We start from the raw sequence: 20692 nt of genomic DNA on the forward strand, positions 1-20692 counted from the left end.
TGCAAAAATGTCTCTCACTAACAGTATTGTTGGTCTAAACTTTGTTGCCATAGTTACTGAGTTGGATGTGAATGGAAACCACACATAAGCATCTCTCAATGAGGAGTAGAAGACCAATATATAAAGTGAAGTAGATGCCAAACAGAACAACATTATGACTCTTAACCTTTTAGACATGTTTATAAATTGAAACACAGGGCAACTAAAACAGTTATGAAAGGGACCATACCTGCTACAGACCAGAGAAAGACCATCAACGCACTTCCTGCTGTTCTCAAGGACATTGTTGCATCTCCCACCCTGCAGTCTTAGAAACATAAACAACAACTCACTCTATAGCTGGTGAATAACTACATAATCATCATCATCATCATTAACAACAACAACAGGTCTGTAATTACTGCAAACACATATTTCTATATTGATTATCCTGAAGCTGTTTTATTCTCAGAACCCCAAATACAGGAGGATAAATGTTCAATCCTCTACGTTCCGTCAAGTTGTACAGCAGCATAAAGACTGACCACCAGGTTCAATGACAACTCCTTGACAACGTTGTAGGTGCCATGTTCTACCAACTGAGCTACAGAGGAACATATTCTGAATAGTGTAATGGGCATATACAGATTTCTGAAATGATTCAGGAGGCCTGTGAGAGGACAGACAGGAAAGCAGAACAGGAAATTGACAGTCAGTGTGTGCAACTAAACCAACAAAACCACAACCCACCAATACTGTGTCTCATGTTAATACTACTCCTACACACAACCCACCATCACTGTGTCTCATGTTAATACTACTCCTAAACACAACCCACCATCACTGTGTCTCATGTTAATACTACTCCTACACAACCCACCATCACTGTGTCTCATGTTAATACTACTCCTAAACACAACCCACCATCACTGTGTCTCATGTTCATACTACTCCTAAACACAACCCACCATCACTGTGTCTCAAGTTAATACTACTCCTAAACACAACCCACCATCACTGTGTCTCATGTTAATACTACTCCTAAACACAACCCACCATCACTGTCTCATGTTAATACTACTCCTAAACACAACCCACCATCACTGTCTCATGTTAATACTACTCCTAAACACAACCCACCATCACTGTGTCTCATGTTAATACTACTCCTAAACACAACCCACCATCACTGTGTCTCATGTTAATACTACTCCTAAACACAACCCACCATCACTGTGTCTCATGTTAATACTACTCCTAAACACAACCCACCATCACTGTGTCTCATGTTAATACTACTCCTACACACAACCCACCATCACTGTGTCTCATGTTAATACTACTCCTAAACACAACCCACCATCACTGTGTCTCATGTTAATACTACTCCTAAACACAACCCACCATCACTGTGTCTCATGTTAATACTACTCCTAAACACAACCCACCATCACTGTGTCTCATGTTAATACTACTCCTAAACACAACCCACCATCACTGTGTCTCATGTTAATACTACTCCTAAACACAACCCACCATCACTGTGTCTCATGTTAATACTACTCCTACACACAACCCACCATCACTGTGTCTCATGTTAATACTACTCCTAAACACAACCCACCGTCACTGTGTCTCATGTTAATACTACTCCTACACACAACCCACCATCACTGTGTCTCATGTTAATACTACTCCTACACAACCCACCATCACTGTGTCTCATGTTAATACTACTCCTACACACAACCCACCATCACTGTGTCTCATGTTAATACTACTCCTAAACCTTTTACGAAACATTCACTCAATCACTCTTACTCTTACCGTCACTCTTACTTTAGGTCATTTTCAAAAAGTCCCCACTATAATGTACTCTTCTCAAACCGACACGTGTATGTGAGAATCTTACCTTATTAGGCTCACATTTTGCAGGCAAAAATATTACTGAATAAGCAACATGTACAGGATATATCTCTCAATCAAATGTTCAAAAAAAGTATCCACTATAATCTACCGCTGTCTGAGCCCTTAAAATAACATGCAAACCTCTCCACCACAGTCTACTCCTCTCAGAACCCTCACAAGAACATGCAAACCTCTCCACCACAGTCTACTACTCTCAGAACCCTCACAATAACATGCAAACCTCTCCACCACAGTCTACTGCTCTCAGAACCCTCACAAGAACATGCAAACCTCTCCACCACAGTCTACTGCTCTCAGAACCCTCACAAGAACATGCAAACCTCTCCACCACAGTCTACTACTCTCAGAACCCTCACAAGAACATGCAAACCTCTCCACCACAGTCTACTACTCTCAGAACCCTCACAAGAACATGCAAACCTCTCCACCACAGTCTACTACTCTCAGAACCCTCACAAGAACATGCAAACCTCTCCACCACAGTCTACTACTCTCAGAACCCTCACAATAACATGCAAAAGTCATGCCCATAACAGAGGATTATGGTTCATGGCTATAGACAAATAATAAATTATACATATTTTAAGATATTGTCAAGCATACTTACAGAGTGAAGGGGAGAGAGGTGTTGTAATGAACTATCTGTCAGTCTGAGGAAACAGACACTGACTGTGAGGTATGAGGTCTGTGGTTGACACAACTTTGAAGTTGTGAAAGACCATAGAGTTGGATAAAAGGCACACTAGCTGCAAAGGCTGTTTAAGCATGGGCATAACATTGTTTGCATCCTTTCAGTGTGTTTATCGACTGTCATTAAAATCATGGAGGTTGAAGAAGAAGAAATGTACTACTTTAAAATAGAGAGAGCCGTCAGTTGAGCTGCCGATATTGTCACAGAACCCATCATGAAAAGATGCAAAGCCTTGCCCTCTATCCAACTCTATGTCAGGGACCAAGATGCTGATTCAGAGAGAGCTTCCTTCCTCATTCACACAACGCTGTGTTCAAGAGCATCAAAACTGTGACGTGTGACGGGTACATTCTGACTGACTGACTGATCTACAAATCGGCTTGCAAAAATAATTACCTTAGATTACTCGTAGGTCAGTCAGTCTGGACTCGCCTTTAAAGTCGGCTGGAATGTCGAACGCGGCCACATTTACATGCTAGACAGCCATTATGTCATACAATATTATAATAACTGTGGAATATGTTTAAAAGGTACCTCTCCATGGGATCTCCATTCTCCCTTCTAACCCTCTATGTCCCCAAAGAGAGACACCTACCTTGGAAGGTCAGTGAACAGTTAGGGGGTCAAGAGCCACGCCATGTTGGAGACCATAGCACTCATTCTATATGACATCCCATTCTCACTAAATAATGATGTATTTTATTCTCACTAAACAATGATGTATTATATTCTCTATCTACTAGTTGGACAAAATGGTGGACTGTTATTCTTCGAAGAACAAAAGCCTTTAAACCATCAATAACCTCACTGCTGGGTCTGAATTTGTTAACTGTGAGATGTATTATTATCAATGACAGAACATTCCAGAATGTTCCATCTCTCTGTGTTCTGGAATGGAATGCCATCGCTGACTGAATTACCCTCCACACTCCAAACATCCATGTTATGTCATATTGTGTCTGTGTGTTTTAGAAATGACAATGAATAATATTTAATGTAACTGGTTGTGTGTCTAGGTGCCGGATATATTTTTTTTAACCTTTATTTAACTAGGCATGTCAGTTTAGAACAAATTCTTATTTTCAATGACAGCCTAGGAACAGTGGGTTAACTGCCTTATCAGGGGTAGAACGACAGATTTTTATCTTGTCAGCTCAGGGATTCGATCTTTCAACCTCTCGGTTACTTGTCCAATGCTCTAACCACTAGGATACCTGCCACCTATTGCTCCTTCTGAAAGTGTCTGTATATTTTGTGTATTGATGATGATGGTGATGAAGGTGAATGAACCACTATTGCTCTCCAAACCAATGTACATGTCTTATTTGTAGTGACTGTATGTACTGTACAGTAGAAGAGGTGTGATGTTGAACGCTTTCCCTTTTGTCTCCATTGAAGATGATGTTATAACGAGGTGAAAACAATGACGATGAGGTTTATTCATTAAAGTCACACTTCACACACTAGCTTCAAAAACAACAACATTTGATAAAAGCGATAAGAAACCTTGCATCAAGCAGAACTCTTTCCTGGACATAAAAACAAAAAAATATACCAAACTTATACTACGTGTATCATCTAATAGTACCATGTGAAGTAACACAATATAATAGAAGCAGATATAATGACTTTCTGGTTCTAAGCTTCATACAGCATATAGTCTCACAAGTCTGATTGTTTCAGAAATATAACATACAAACATATATAGTTATATAAAATACAACTGGACCTTGAGGTTGTCTACTTCAGAAATATAACATACAATCATATATAGTTATATAAAATACAACTGGACCTTGAGGTTGCCTACTTCAGAAATATAACATACAAACATATATAGTTATATAAAATACAACTGGACCTTGAGGTTACCTACTTCAGAAATATAACATACAAACATATATAGTTATATAAAATACAACTGGACCTTGAGGTTGCCTACTTCAGAAATATAACATACAAACATATATAGTTATATAAAATACAACTGGACCTTGAGGTTACCTACTTCAGAAATATAACATACAAACATATATAGTTATATAAAATACAACTGGACCTTGAGGTTGCCTACTTCAGAAATATAACATACAAACATATATAGTTATATAAAATACAACTGGACCTTGAGGTTGCCTACTTCAGAAATATAACATACAAACATATATAGTTATATAAAATACAACTGGACCTTGAGGTTACCTACTTCAGAAATATAACATACAAACATATATAGTTATATAAAATACAACTGGACCTTGAGGTTGCCTACTTCAGAAATATAACATACAAACATATATAGTTATATAAAATACAACTGGACCTTGAGGTTGCCTACTTCAGAAATATAACATACAAACATATATAGTTATATAAAATACAACTGGACCTTGAGGTTGCCTACTTCAGAAATATAACATACAAACATATATAGTTATATAAAATACAACTGGACCTTGAGGTTGCCTACTTCAGAAATATAACATACAAACATATATAGTTATATAAAATACAACTGGACCTTGAGGTTGCCTACTTCAGAAATATAACATACAAACATATATAGTTATATAAAATACAACTGGACCTTGAGGTTGCCTACTTCAGAAATATAACATACAAACATATATAGTTATATAAAATACAACTGGACCTTGAGGTTGTCTACTTCAGAAATATAACATACAAACATATATAGTTATATAAAAAGATGCTGTAATCAGAAATGTTTACAATTAAAAAAAATGTTTTGTTAAGGTCCTACTTATTCATCATAGTTTAAAAGACAAAACTGACCCTAGATCCAAACTCCTATTCTAAGTGTGAATAGAGTAGTTCTGTGTGGCCCAGTTTGTACAGTATGGTGCATGGGTTCAATTCCTGCTTGTCACGCCCTGACCATAGAGAGCCCTTGGTTCTCTATGGTGTTGTAGGTCAGGGCATGACTGGGGGTGTTCTAGTCTTTTCATTTATATGTTGGTGCTCTTAGTATGATTCCAAATTAGAGGCAGCTGATGTTTGTTGTCTCTAATTGGGGATCATACTTAAGGGTTCCCTGTTTCCACCTGCTTTGTGGGATTTTGTTTTGTGTGAGTGCATTCAGCACCACGTAGTTCACGGTCGTTGTATGTTTTGGTTTAAGTTTCACTGCAAATAAATATGTGGAACCCAACTCACGCTGTGCCTTGGTCCGTCCATTTTAATGAGCGTGACACTGCTGGGACTACACACACGATACATGTATTTGAACATGACTGTAACGACTGAGTGAATTTGGATAAAAGTGTCTGCTGGATGGAAAATATTATTACATACTATTATAAACTGGGTGGTTTGGGTCCTAGATGCTGATTGACTGAAACAGCATTTCAGAAGTGTATACTGTCTATCAGACAATATACCACGGGTATGATGCAAAAATACTTCAATGTTCAATTTATGTTGGTAACCAGTTTATAATAGCAATAAGGTACCTCAGGGGATTGCAGTATATGGTCAATATACCACAGCATGTTCACTCAAGAACAGCCCTTAGCCGTGGTACAGTATATTGTCCATATACCACAAACCACTGAAGTTTGTTACTGCTATTATAAACTAAAGCAATAAGGCCTGAGGAGGTGTGGTATATGGCCAATATACCATGGCTAAGGGCTGTTCTTAAGCACAACGCAACACTGAGTACTTGGATACAGCCCTTAGCCGTGGTATATTGGCCACATACCACAAACCCCCGATACAAGGTTTTATTTATATTTATACAAGGTTTTTTGTCAAACTTGTTCTGTTCATGTCTTCTTGTTTATGGGTTTGTTGTCTTCAGTTCTTCCTGGTTCTGGGTTTGTGGTTCTGGGCCTTTGTGTTCATGTCTTCTTGGTTCTGGGTTTGTTGTGTTCAGGTCTTCTTGGTTCTGGGTTTGTTGTGTTCAGGTCTTCTTGGTTCTGGGTTTGTTGTGTTCAGGTCTTCTTGGTTCTGGGTTTGTTGTGTTCAGGTCTTCTTGGTTCTGGGTTTGTTGTGTTCAGGTCTTCTTGGTTGTGGGTTTGTTATGTTCAAGTCTTCTTGGTTCTGGGTTTGTTGTGTTCAGGTCTTCTTGGTTCTGGGTTTGTTGTGTTCAGGTCTTCTTGGTTCTGGGTTTGTTGTGTTCAGGTCTTCTTGGTTCTGGGTTTGTTGTGTTCGGGTCTTCTTGGTTCTGGGTTTGTTGTGTTCAGGTCTTCTTGGTTCTGGGTTTGTTGTGTTCAGGTCTTCTTGGTTCTGGGTTTGTTGTGTTCAGGTCTTCTTGGTTCTGGGTTTGTTGTGTTCAGGTCTTCTTGGTTCTGGGTTTGTTGTGTTCGGGTCTTCTTGGTTCTGGGTTTGTTGTGTTCAGGTCTTCTTGTTTCTGGGTTTGTTATGTTCAAGTCTTCTTAGTTCAGGGTTTGTTGACTGTACTGTAGATCTCAGAGGAATCCACCTCAGCTGCTTGTGCTGCTGCGGGTCTGAGGAGAGAGAAACAGAAATGAAACAAAGGAACCCTATACCCTTTATAGTGCACTACGTTTGACCAGGGCCTATAGGGCTCAGTCAAAAGTAGTGCACTAAATAGGGAATAGAGTGCCATTTGGAACTCATCACTCCCTCATTATAGTCATGTCATGGTACTTGTCTTGAGATGTCCATTGTTGGGTAGATTAAGGAAATGTAATCACTAGTAGTCACTAGGGGTCAACTGTTTTGCGTATTGATGACATCTCCTACAATAAGCAGCAGCATATGAATGACCTTAATGCAGAATATGGTCACAGGGGGGCAGCAGTGAGGCGGTTACATTTCACAGCAGCTTATTGCAGATACCTGTCCTGTTTATGGTGTTGAGGCATGAATTACCTTAATGCAGAATATGCATTATTTATGACATCATCATTGTCTACTCCTCCAATGAGCAAATAGTCATAACTACATATGAGGACACCGAATGTTAATTTTGAAAATAATAATAATAGCCTAATACATATACTGTACACAATAAAGAAAATGAATAATTATGAATAAATGAAAAGTAATAAAGAAATGAACATCTAAATATTGCTCCCAGTGTTGTTCAAAGCTTATTTTCTTGATCTGACTAATCGCTCCTGCCTCTTTGTGAACGAGAGGAATCATTAACTGTGGTTCGTTCGTGATGTTTGCCTGCTTCCCCTGGATCTTCCTCCCTGATTTGCTTTTCTGCAGCACATTCACCATTCTCTCAAGTATCTAATTCCCCTTCTCGCTGAACAGGCCGAGGGCGACGTGAAACCAAATACCCCAACTAGCAGATAGCTCTGCTGACAATCTGTTTGCGAGATGCCGAACAAAAGGCATTTTTAAAAATCTTCCTCGCAACTCCTGCCGCTTCCATCCACCAAGCAAAAAAAATCACTCTCGGAGAATGAGTGCACAAACTGGTAAGTAGTCACTCATAGACATGTCAGGTAGTTTGGGGGCATAGCTGCCAGCTGACATTTCTATTGCAATAACATTGAAGGGGTCTGGTTAATATTACTTACACGGAACCCAAACCGGCTTCGCACCTGCGCCATCGTGCATACATTTTCTCCACCTTCACCAAACGCGATCACGACACGCAGGTTAAAATATCAAATATCACTTGCTAGCTAATTCGTCCTATTTAGCTAGCTTGCACTTGCTAGCTAATTTGTCCTATTTAGCTAGCTTGCTGTTGCTAGCTAATTTGTCCTGGGATATAAACATTGTGTTGTTATTTTGCCTGAAATGCACAAGATCCTCTACTCCGACAATTAATCCACACATAAACGGCCAACTGAATAATTTCTAGTCATCTCTCCTCCTTCCAGGCCTTTTCATCTTTGAACTTATATGGTGGTCGCATCTAAACTTTCATAGTATTACCACGAAGACCGGCAAAAAAGTTAGTCTTTCAATCACCCACGTAGGTATAACCAATGAGGAGACGCTCCTTGGCGTGCGGGAGCAGTGTGGGTGCTATAATTTAATAACATGGATTTCTACATTTATTTTGTGACGCTCGCACACACGACGTGTCCAGTCTGGTCAGCATGTTAGCCAGCTAGAAGGATGAAGTAAGACGCTTTTGTTAAAAGGAGCCAACCTCAGCAGGAGCAAACCATAAGTCCTTTACAGAGAATAGGCTACTGAGACAGACAGTGATGTGGGGCTCAGTGGAGAGGCTGAGGCAGGCTGCAATGCAGGTAGAAGTAGAGGAGACCAAGAGAGAGAGGAAGCAAGCAGAGAGAGAGGTTTTTACAGTGGTTCCCAAACTTGGGGTCGGGGCCCTATGTGGGGTCCCCTGAGAAAATCTGTACTAATCTAATCAAACACTTAAAAATATATATAGATATGTTTCAATATGAACATCTCCACAGGACCTATCTTCCCTATATAGCTATATATATATATATAAAGATATGTTTCAATACAATATGAACACCTCCACAGGACATATCTTCCCTATAGTTCTACATTATAATACTATCAACATGTAAACAATACAGTTCTAAAAATGTCACGTTTTTATTTCTTCTCTGATTAGTGTGTCAGTGTGAATCATTTCCCCCCTTTCAGGTGTATAACATTACAACTGTATAGCTAATAGTGTATGTGTTTGTAAATGGACTGAGGTGAATTAACCCTCAGCAGCCAAGGTGATAATGGACTGAGGTGAGATAACCCTCAGCAGCCAAGGTGATAATGGACTGAGGTGAGATAACCCTCAGCAGCCAAGGTGATAATGGACTGAGGTGAGATAACCTCCAGCAGCCAAGGTGATAATGGACTGAGGTGAAATAACCCTCAGCAGCCAAGGTGATAATGGACTGAGGTGAGATAACCCTCAGCAGCCAAGGTGATAATGGACTGAGGTGATAACCCTCAGCAGCCAAGGTGATAATGGACTGAGGTGAGATAACCTCAGCAGCCAAGGTGATAATGGACTGAGGTGAGATAACCCTCAGCAGCCAAGGTGATAATGGACTGAGGTGAAATAACCCTCAGCAGCCAAGGTGATAATGGACTGAGGTGAGATAACCCTCAGCAGCCAAGGTGATAATGGACTGAGGTGAAATAATAACCCTCAGCAGCCAAGGTGATAATGGACTGAGGTGAAATAACCCTCAGCAGCCAAGGTGATATGGATGGATAATCCTCAGCTGTAATAATGGACTGAGGTGAGATAACCCTCAGCAGACAAGGTGATAATGGACTGAGGTGAGATAACCCTCAGCAGCCAAGGTGATAATGGACTGAGGTGAAATAACCCTCAGCAGCCAAGGTGATAATGGACTGAGGTGAAATAACCCTCAGCAGCCAAGGTGATAATGGACTGAGGTGAAATAACCCTCAGCAGCCAAGGTGATAATGGACTGAGGTGAGATAATCCTCAGCAGCCAAGGTGATAATGGACTGAGGTGAGATAACCCTCAGCAGCCAAGGTGTTAACGGCTGGGGTCATTTTTGCTTGTTTTTTTCTGTTTCCCAAATACCATTTAAAAGTGTTTTAATTGTGTAGAAATGCAGTAAATGAGATTCAACTTTCCACCCCCCCCATCCAGATTAGGTTGTAAACAAGCAAACTTCTCCTTTAATGCTGTGTGTTCCCAATGTTCTAGTATTGACTCTATGTTGCTGTAATGGCAGAATATGCTCACTGGGTGGCAGAACTGGGGAGGTTGAATTTCACAGCAGCGTATTGGACATCTTGGTCCTGTTTCTGTGGTTGATGCAGCTGGACGGTGGAGTACAGAGGCACTTCCTGGTTTTTGGAGCAAGAGAAGTGGACGCTGGCGTAGTGAACATCATCCTGGTCAACTGTGGCTGCTGTCTGTGCTGCAGTAGAGGTCATGGCCATGTTTGAGACATTGTCATACACTGGACTAGAGTCTCCCTGATGGGAGGAAAGAACAGACAACATGAGGAGTGGAAATGTTCCACAAAGAATACACAGTCATCACAGTCACCTTCTGATTCCAACAGACTCACCTGTCCATCATCTGCTGTGTCTCTTGTGTTGGAGGTGGATGTGGAGTTCTTCTTCCTGTTTTGTACATGAATGAATGTATGAAGATATCAATCAATCAATTAATGAATTAAGTTACTTTTATTTATTTTTATTGAACCGTTATTTAACTAGGCAAGTCAGTTAAGAACAAATTCAAATTTACAATGACTAAAGTGAAATTATATAAAAATATATGCAATCTCACTCACCTGAACCACATGAGTCCAGAGAGACAGAGGATGAGAACCAGAACAACAACAATGATTCCTACAGCTGCAGTCAGAACTGATATTTGTTTCCCTATAATAAAATATGGATGATATGAGGACATGTCATGTTCTTATAATCTAAAATCTAACACATTATAGAATATCAACACAATACGTGTTAATACTTTGGGATCTTATAAAACTTGTGACATCATAAGCCAAAACATAATTATAAACCAAAGTGTAATCAGTCAAAACACAATGATTAAGATCAGCTTGAAACCTGTCAATTTGTATTGAAGTATTGAAGATGTAACTTTACCTGCTACAATGATCATCAGAGCTGTAGAGTTCATAGATCCTCTTCCATTCTGGGCCTCACAGTAATATTCTCCTCTGTCCTCAGAGATGATGTTAGTGATGCTGTAACTCTGTCCTGATGCTTTTGGTGAGGTTACGTTCTTCTTGTACCAGGTGTATTTGTCCACAGGTGGGTTGGCATCACTGCTGCAGGTCAGAGTCACTGAACTGCCCTCCACTATTTCACCAGAGGGACTGACTGACACTGAGGTGTTCTTTGGAGCATCTGGTAAAGGAGAATTCGTCAGAGGGTTATAAAGGTGCAGTTACAACCTCACATGACATATCAACATCTGTGAAGCCAGACTATCAAAAATAAGAATCCACTAATACAAAACATTAACAGGAACACATGTGATACTGACCTGCACTTTACTCACATTTCACATCCATGTTGATTGACTCAGACCTCCCTGTCTTCATCCCATTCCAGGCCTCACAGTAGTACTCTCCAGTGTCAGATGACTTGATAAGATTGAAGACAAGATGTGGTCCTGTGATCCCATAGGAGAACTGATAGTGACCTCCATTCTTCTTGTACCAGGTGTAACTCTGCACAGGTGGGTTGGCATCACTGCTGCAGGTCAGAGTCACTGAACTGCCCTCCACTATTTCACCAGAAGGACTGACTGACACTGAGGTGTTCTTTGGGCCATCTGGTGTTGAAGATGACAGAACAAATAAGAACTCATATACCATGTAAGGAAGCTAGAGATGATGTAAATTAATATAGATCAGTAAATTACACTGACATGTAGAACCATGTATTAGAGAGATGATGTAAATTAGTATAGATTAGTATATTACACTGACATGTAGAACCATGTATTGCAGAGATGATGTAAATTAGTATAGATTAGTATATTACACTGACATGTAGAACCATATTATGTACAGATTAGATGATGTGTATTACAGAGATTATGTAAATTAGTATAGATTAGTATATTACACTGACATGTAGAACCATGTATTACAGAGATTATGTAAATTAGTATAGATTAGTATATTACAATGACATGTAGAACCATGTATTACAGAGATGATGTAAATTAGTATAGATTAGTATATTACACTGACATGTAGAACCATGTATTACAGAGATGATGTAAATTAGTAGAGATTAGTATATTACACTGACAGGTAGAACCATGTATTACAGAGATGATATCAATGACTTTCACTGTAGATATATCAACACTCCATGTACTCACATCTGACAGTGAGAGTCTCTTCTGGAGAGAGGATTCTCTCTAAGCCTTCTACAGCACAGGAGTAGTTCCCTGCATCCTCACTGCTGACTGGGTCTAGGATCAGGCTGTTATAACTGGTGACTGGGTCTAGGATCAGGCTGTTATAACTGGTGATTGGGTTGGTCAGACTTTGTCCGTTCTTGTACCAGATGTAGGTGGGGTTGAGACCGACTGTACATTGGGTTCTACATCTCAGTGTGACTCTCTCCCCCTCTGACACAGACGTAGGATCCATCTCCAACAGGATATCTAAGAGGAAACATCAGTCATATTTGACTCCAGACTGGCTTGTCATGTGATTAGACTTGTCCTATTACAGTAATAACTGTAGGTGAAGTATTACCTGTGACAGTCAACATCACACCAGGAAGACCAGAAAATCTCCTCTCATCTGTTGTTATTATTCTAAATTTGTATTCAGCTGAGTCCTTCTCTGTCAGGTGTGTTATTGTCATGGTGTGGTGTTTCTCTGTGTTCCTATTGTACTCCACACGACCTGCAGACCCTGGATATGACCTGACATCTACAGGGTGTTTCTGTGTAAACCAGAATGAACCTTGTTCTATATAACTAGTGGGATGAGTGTAAGAGCAGGATATGTCCACTGTGGAGCCCTTCAAGACACAGATTCTCCTCTTGGTGTAAGTCACACTCCAGCAGTTGTGACCCTGAAAACCTGAAAATACATTAAATAGTTTTGTTCAGATATACCTTGAAGTTTGCAAGTTGCCTTACTTTGTTATAAAGAAAGGTTAGCTACAAATGATCCCAATAGAATCCAGACTCACACACTGCAGGAGAGCGGAGATCCTCATGGCCTTTAACAGCACAGGAGTAACTTTCTGTTTCAGAACTCCAGACAGAGTGTTGTTGGGAAGTGAGCCAAGCAAGAGATTGTCCATTCCTGTACCAGATGTAGGTGGGGTTACCAGTCAGAGTACAGGTGGTGCTACAGGTCAGTGTCCTCTTCCCTGCCTCTGTGTCAGCAGTCACCTTCACCTGCAGGTCTGAATGAGATCATATAAAAACACACTGTCTGGTTTCCTTCTGTAGTTGACAAAATGACTCTACCAGACTTAAATATAACACAGTCTAACCTGTGGGATATATGGTAGTGCAAGGCAGGTCCACGGATGGTATCAAGGAACAGATGCCTCTACTGGTGTAGGTCACCCTTAAGCAGCTCAGAGAAGAAGTATCTGGAACAAATGATGAAGCACATGATGATGATGATGATGATGATGATGGTGAAGATGGTGATGATATTAGCTTATTTGTATGATTCTCAGTATGACTAACATGTTAGATAGTAATGAGCTATAGTTACTTATAAATCAGTAATCTGAATTGACTGAAAATATCAAGTCTGTTTACCATAAGAGAGGAAAACTCTGGAGGTAAATCACCAAACTCACCCACTGTGACTTCAGGAGAGCTGAGTTTGTCATGGCCTCTTAAGGCACAGGAGTAGCTGTCAGAACCTCCTCTACTGACTGAGTATTGATACTGGGGAGAGGAGTCAGAAAATAGCTCTTCTCCATTCTTGTACCAGATGTAGGTGGGGTTGGGGATTTCAGTCAGAGTACAGGTGGTGCTACATGTCAGTATAACCCATGATCCTTCTGTCACTGTGCCAGGAGTCACCTTCACCTGCAGGTCTGAATGAAGAGAGAATAACAACATAAAATAACAAACCTCATCATTTCAACCTACTACAACTAGAGATAAAGTAGGGACAGTATATCATAATGTTCTGTAAGTGTAGTATTACCAGTATATCATCATGTTCTGTAAGTGTAGTATTACCAGTATATCATAATGTTATGTAAGTGTAGTATTACCAGTATATCATAATGTTCTGTAAGTGTAGTATTACCAGTATATCATCATGTTCTGTAAGTGTAGTATTACCAGTATATCATCATGTTCTGTATGTGAAGTATTACCAGTATATCACAATGTTCTGTAAGTGTACCAGTATTACCTGTACCAGATCAGTCAGAGTTGTTCCTGAACACCTGAAACCAGTATATCAAACTATGACCCCATTCAATGCTGTATGTTTTAAAAGTGAAGCGATACTCAGCTGAGTCCTCCTCTCTCAGAACTGAGATTCTCAGGTGAAGGGACCTCTGTATGTTCCAGTGTACTCCACACGACCTGCATACCCTGGGTCTGTGGTTAGGTCTTCAGGTGTCGACTTATCACTTCTAAACCAGAAAGTTGATGTGGTGGAATAATAACCAACATAAGTACAGGATATGTCCACTGTTGACCCCTTCAAGACACAGATTCTCCTCTTGGTGTAAGTCACTCTGCTGCAGCTCTGACCCTGAACACCTGAAACACAGTGACATAACAAGAGGTCAACAGGATTGTGTTCTCAGTTCTTTCTAGAAATGCTCAAAGTTCTCAAGTTCTCATAGTGAAACCAACACACAGTATAATGTATTAAATGAACACTCACACACTGCAGGAGAGTGGAGATCCTCATGGCCTTTTACAGCACAGGAATAACTGGCATCATAGTCATTATAGACTGAGTATTTGTACTGGGGGAGGTGCTCTCATCTAGATGTTGTCCGTTCTTGTACCAGATGTAGGTGGGGTTACCAGTCAGAGGACAGCTGGTGGTGCTACAGGTCAGTGTCTTCGACGTTGCCCACCATGTAGGAGTCACCTTCACCTGCAGGTCTGAGTAGACAACATCAACCTGAATCACCTGTTGTCTAGTGTCGTCACATGATGCAATACATTTACCCTGAAGAAGGTGATGTCGAAACGTTGGTGTTTTTTATCCAAGCAACAAATGACTGAGAGGTTATACATATGGAGTGTGACTCTCTTTGTTGTTACAGCTTCCAGTTTATTCTCCGTTAGTCAGCACCTCTACACTAAATCATTTTCTGTTCAGCCAGCTCATTATTTTTATTAGATTAATAAAAATCAACACAATTTCCAGACCTAAAGGGGCAATGAAGATTAAACAGAACATCAGACAATAGAATGTTACCTGTTACAGACAGAGTGACTCCAGGACTGCCAGTATATAGAATGTTACCTGTTACAGACAGAGTGACTCCAGGACTGCCAGTATATAGAATGTTACCTGTAACAGACAGAGTGACTCCAGGACTGCCAGTATATAGAATGTTACCTGTTACAGACAGAGTGACTCCAGGACTGCCAGTATATAGAATGTTACCTGTTACAGACAGAGTGACTCCAGGACTGCCAGTATATAGAATGTTACCTGTTACAGACAGAGTGACTCCAGGACTGCCAGTATATAGAATGTTACCTGTTACAGACAGAGTGACTCCAGGACTGCCAGTATATAGAATGTTACCTGTAACAGACAGAGTGACTCCAGGACTGCCAGTATATAGAATGTTACCTGTTACAGACAGAGTGACTCCAGGACTGCCAGTATATAGAATGTTACCTGTTACAGACAGAGTGACTCCAGGACTGCCAGTATACAGAATGTTACCTGTTACAGACAGAGTGACTCCAGGACTGCCAGTATATAGAATGTTACCTGTTACAGACAGAGTGACTCCAGGACTGCCAGTATATAGAATGTTACCTGTTACAGACAGAGTGACTCCAGGACTGCCAGTATATAGAATGTTACCTGTTACAGACAGAGTGACTCCAGGACTGCCAGTATATAGAATGTTACCTGTTACAGACAGAGTGACTCCAGGACTGCCAGTATATAGAATGTTACCTGTTACAGACAGAGTGACTCCAGGACTGCCAGTATATAGAATGTTACCTGTTACAGACAGAGTGACTCCAGGACTGACAGTATATAGAATGTTACCTGTTACAGACAGAGTGACTCCAGGACTGACAGTATATAGAATGTTACCTGTAACACACAGAGTGACTCCAGGACTGCCAGTATATAGAATGTTACCTGTTACAGACAGAGTGACTCCAGGACTGCCAGTATATAGAATGTTACCTGTTACAGACAGAGTGACTCCAGGACTGCCAGTATACAGAATGTTACCTGTTACAGACAGAGTGACTCCAGGACTGCCAGTATATAGAATGTTACCTGTTACAGACAGAGTGACTCCAGGACTGCCAGTATATAGAATGTTACCTGTTACAGACAGAGTGACTCCAGGACTGCCAGTATACAGAATGTTACCTGTTACAGACAGAGTGACTCCAGGACTGCCAGTATATAGAATGTTACCTGTAACAGACAGAGTGACTCCAGGACTGCCAGTATATAGAATGTTACCTGTAACAGACAGAGTGACTCCAGAACTAACAGGATATCTCCATCTGGTCTGATCTGTTATAAAGCTGAACATGTACGTAGCTGAGTCACTCTCTCTCAGGTCTGTGATTGTCAGGGTGTGGCCATTCTTCTTATCTCTATGGTACATCACACGACCTTTGTAGTCTGGGTCACCACTCAGACTAACAGGATTCCCCTCAGCATTATTTGTTATGAACCAGAAGGTTGATGTGACGATATAACCACTGGGATATGTGTAAGAGCAGGACATCTCCACTGTTGACCCCTTCAAGGTACAGATACTCTGAGGGGTGTATGTAACACTCCAGCCATTCTGCCCCAGTACCACTGAAACACAGACATCACAAGTACGTTACATTAAGTTCAAGGTCTTTTGACTCACACTAACACTTTGTTCCATAGTTGCTGAGTTGAGACATAGATACTCTTTGGTTGAGTGTGAATGGAAACCACAGATAAGCTTCACTCAGTGAGGTGTGAAAGACAACTGTTTAAAATGGAGTGGAGACGCCAAATGTGTCGTCAGTAGAACATAAAAATGGTTATGCTTTTAGAAATATCTGTAGACTGATAAACAGATCAACTTAAAGATAAGAATGATAACATACCTGCTACAGACCAGAGAAAGACCACCAACACACTTCCTGCTGTTCTCAAGGCCATTGTTGCATCTCCCACCCTGCAGTCTTAGAAACATAAACAACAACTCACTCTATAGCTGGTGAATAACTCCACCTGATACATTGAAGTATAAACTGTAAATGGGGTACAGGGCCTCATTACTGAAAATGAACCAGGCTCATATTGTGTTGTGTTGTATTGTGCTATATGGTTGTCTATGTGAATACTGTCTGTCTGTAATGTGTGTGATGTGTTGCATGTCTGTCTACATCTGTCTATTTAAGATGACATGATGTATGATGTAAAACAATGTCCTAATGGATACAGTAAAGTCATCATCATCATCATCATCATCATCATCATCATCAACAACAACAACAACAACAATCGCTTATCGAACAGATCTGTATTACTGTAAACACATATTTCTACATTGATCGTTCTGAAGCTGTTTTAGTCTCAGAACCACAAATATAGGAGGATAAATGTTCCATCCTTTACGATCCGTCAAGCTGTACAGCAGCCTAAAGACTGACCACCAGGTTGAATGATAGCTGCTATCACCAAGCTGTGAGGATAAACAGCAAGTGACACACACACACACACACACTTTTTTTAAGGGGGTAGCTCAGCTTCAATATTGCAGATAGATTGTGGCTTCAATCAATGTAATTGTCTGAATCTTTTCCAATTCCCTTTTTATAATTTTTGTAAATATATACAATATATATCAAATATAAATATATATATACATTATATTTAATATATATTAATATATATACAGTATACATCATATATGTCATATAAACTCAGCAAAAAAAGAAAAGTCCCTTTTTCAGGACCCTGTCTTTCAAAGATAACTTGGAAAAATGCTAATAACTTCACAGATCTTCATTGTAAAGGGTTTAAACACTGTTTCCTATGCTTGTTCAATGAAACATAAACAATTCATGAACATGCACCTGTGGAATGGTCGTTAAGACACTAACAGCTTACATACTATAGGCAATTAAAGTCACAGTTATGAAAACTTAGGACACTAAAGAGGCCTTTCTATTGACTCTGAAAAACACCAAAAGAAAGATGCCCAGGGTCCCTGCTCATCTGCGTGAACGTGCCTTAGGCATGCTGCAAGGAGGCATGAGGACTGCAGATGTGGCCAGGGCAATAAATTGCAATGTCCGTACTGTGAGACGCCTAAGACAGCGCTACAGGAAGACAGGATGGACAGCTGATCATCCTCGCAGTGGCAGACCACGTGTAACAACACGTGCACAGGATCGGTACAATCGAACATCACACCTGCAGGACAGGTAAAGGATGGCAACAACAACTGCCCGAGTTACACCAGGAATGAACAATCCCTCCATCAGTGCTCAGACTGTCTGCAATAGGCTGAGAGAGGCTGGACTGAGGGCTTGTAGGCCTGTCGTAAGGCAGGTCCTCACCAGACATCACCAGCAACAACGTCGCCTATGGGCACAAACCCACCGTCGCTGGACCAAACAGGACTGGCAAAAAGAGCTCTTCACTGACGAGTCGCGGTTTTGTATCAACAGGGTTGATGGTCGCATTCGCGTTCATCGTCAAAGGACTGAGCGTTACACCGAGGCCTGTACTCTGGAACGGGATCGATTTGAAGGTGGAGGGTCCGTCATGGTCTGGGGCGGTGTGTCACAGCATCATTGGACTGAGCTTGTTGTCATTGCAGGCAATCTCAACGCTGTGCGTTTAAAAACTGTTAGAGATAGGGGGCAGTATTTCCCCTTTGGATGAATTGCGTGCCCATAGTGAACTGCATCAAAATCTGTCTTAAATTGCTAATATATGCATATTATAATTAATATTGGATAGAAAACACTCTGAAGTTTCTAAAACCGTTTGAATTATGTCTGTGAGTATAAGGGCAGGCAATCTTCCAAACAAGTTTTGAAATCCTGAAAGTTGGGGCAACTTTGACGTCATCGCCCCCTCCCTTCCCAACAAGTTATGGATCTGGAAACACTTCCTATGTCTTCCACTAGATGTCCTCATTCAGTAGAAAGTGTAATGGAGCATTTGCTGTGAACTTTGACCTAATGGGAAGGAAAGTACTAGGTGTCGCAAAAGATTTCCATGTGCTTGAAGGCGCGTATGCGTTCGAGTGCTTCGTCTGTTCCAATCAGCCCCAGATGAACATGAATGGCCCGGTTGGAATACTATTCGATCTGTATGATCATAACATCCTGAAGATTGATTCTGCACTTAGTTTGACCAGTTTCGTCGACCTGTAATATGTAATTTGGAAGTTTTGATGCAAAGTTATCCTGGACCAGAAGTCATTTTTTGGGCTTTTGAGCTGAAAGTGGTAGCAAATGCTGCTACATGGACACTAGAATTGAACATTATGAAACAAAACAATTTTTTGTTGAACTAGGACTCCTTGCACTACATTCTGATGGAAGATCATCAAAGGTAAGGGAATATTTATGTTGTAATTTTGTATTTCTGTTGACTCCAACATAGCAGAGAAATATTGTTACGTCTGAGCGCCGTCTCAGATTATTGCAATGTTAGGCTTTTTCCGTAACGTAAAAAAGAAATGTGACTCAGCGGTTGAATTAAGAACCAGTGTATCATTTTAATTATATGTAGAACAGGTATCTTTGTCAAAGTTAATGATGAGTATTTCTGTTATCTGGCGTAGCTTTCTATAATTCCTCCGGACATTTTGGAGAATTTTCTGAACATGGCGTCAATGTAAACCGAGATTTATGGATATAAAATGCATATTATCGAACAAAACATAAATGTACTGTGTAACATGTTATATGACTGTCATCTGATGAAGATTTTCAAGAGGTTAGTGAATGATTTTTCTTTTAATCCTGCTTTTGTCATTGTATCTTTTGTTGGACAAAATGGCTACGTTTTTTTCTTTGTTTTGGTGGTGGTCTAATATAAATATATGTTCTGTTTTCGCCGTAAAACATTTTAAAAATCTGACACGCTGGGTAGATGAACAAGGTGTTTATCTTTCATTTGAGGTATTGGACTTGTTAATGTGTGGAGGTTAAATATTTCTAAGAATATTTTTGTATTCCCTGCACCACCGTTTCAGCTGAACGGGAGGGTGGAGTTCCTGTAGGGGAACCTATAGGCTTAAGGGAAGACATCCTCCTCCCTCATGTGGTACCCTTCCTGCAGGCTCGTCCTGACATGACCCTCCAGCATGACAATGCCACCAGCCATACTGCTCTTTCTTTGTGTGATTTCCTGCAGGACAGGAATGTCAGTGTTCTGCCATGGCCAGGGAAGAGCCCGGATCCCAATCCCAATGAGCACGTCGGGGACCTGTTGGATCGGAGGGTGAGGGCT

The 20692-nt window shown here is 40.6% G+C and overlaps 2 protein-coding genes across 6 annotated transcripts in view; both read right to left on the reverse strand.

Moving 5' to 3' along the window:
- Positions 1-20692, reverse strand: part of LOC121843527 (B-cell receptor CD22-like) — a 49641-nt gene that overhangs the window by 20423 nt on the left and 8526 nt on the right. For 3 of the 5 annotated variants that reach the window (XM_042313162.1, XM_042313163.1, XM_042313164.1), the window contains exon 1: positions 230-292. In XM_042313162.1, coding sequence (XP_042169096.1) covers positions 230-284 — 55 coding nt within the window. In that variant the 5' untranslated portion in view covers positions 285-292. Of the gene's footprint in view, positions 1-229; positions 293-2515; positions 2562-17322; positions 17401-20692 lie in introns of those variants that run through there. The other 2 variants (XM_042313161.1, XM_042313160.1) reach the window with 2 other exon arrangements.
- On the reverse strand, positions 6857-14168 carry LOC121843526 (B-cell receptor CD22-like). The gene is made up of 11 exons (XM_042313157.1): positions 13848-14168; positions 13530-13631; positions 13221-13439; positions 12776-13108; positions 12394-12681; positions 11560-11835; positions 11142-11405; positions 10820-10910; positions 10592-10646; positions 10261-10496; positions 6857-7071 (listed from the first exon to the last, which is right to left on the reverse strand). The coding sequence occupies exons 1-11, from the start codon at positions 14113-14115 to the stop codon at positions 7005-7007; spliced, it is 2199 nt and encodes a 732-aa protein (XP_042169091.1). The 5' UTR covers positions 14116-14168; the 3' UTR covers positions 6857-7004.

Source organism: Oncorhynchus tshawytscha, unplaced genomic scaffold (genome assembly GCF_018296145.1).
Source record: "Oncorhynchus tshawytscha isolate Ot180627B unplaced genomic scaffold, Otsh_v2.0 Un_contig_7296_pilon_pilon, whole genome shotgun sequence".
NCBI lineage: Eukaryota > Metazoa > Chordata > Actinopteri > Salmoniformes > Salmonidae > Oncorhynchus > Oncorhynchus tshawytscha.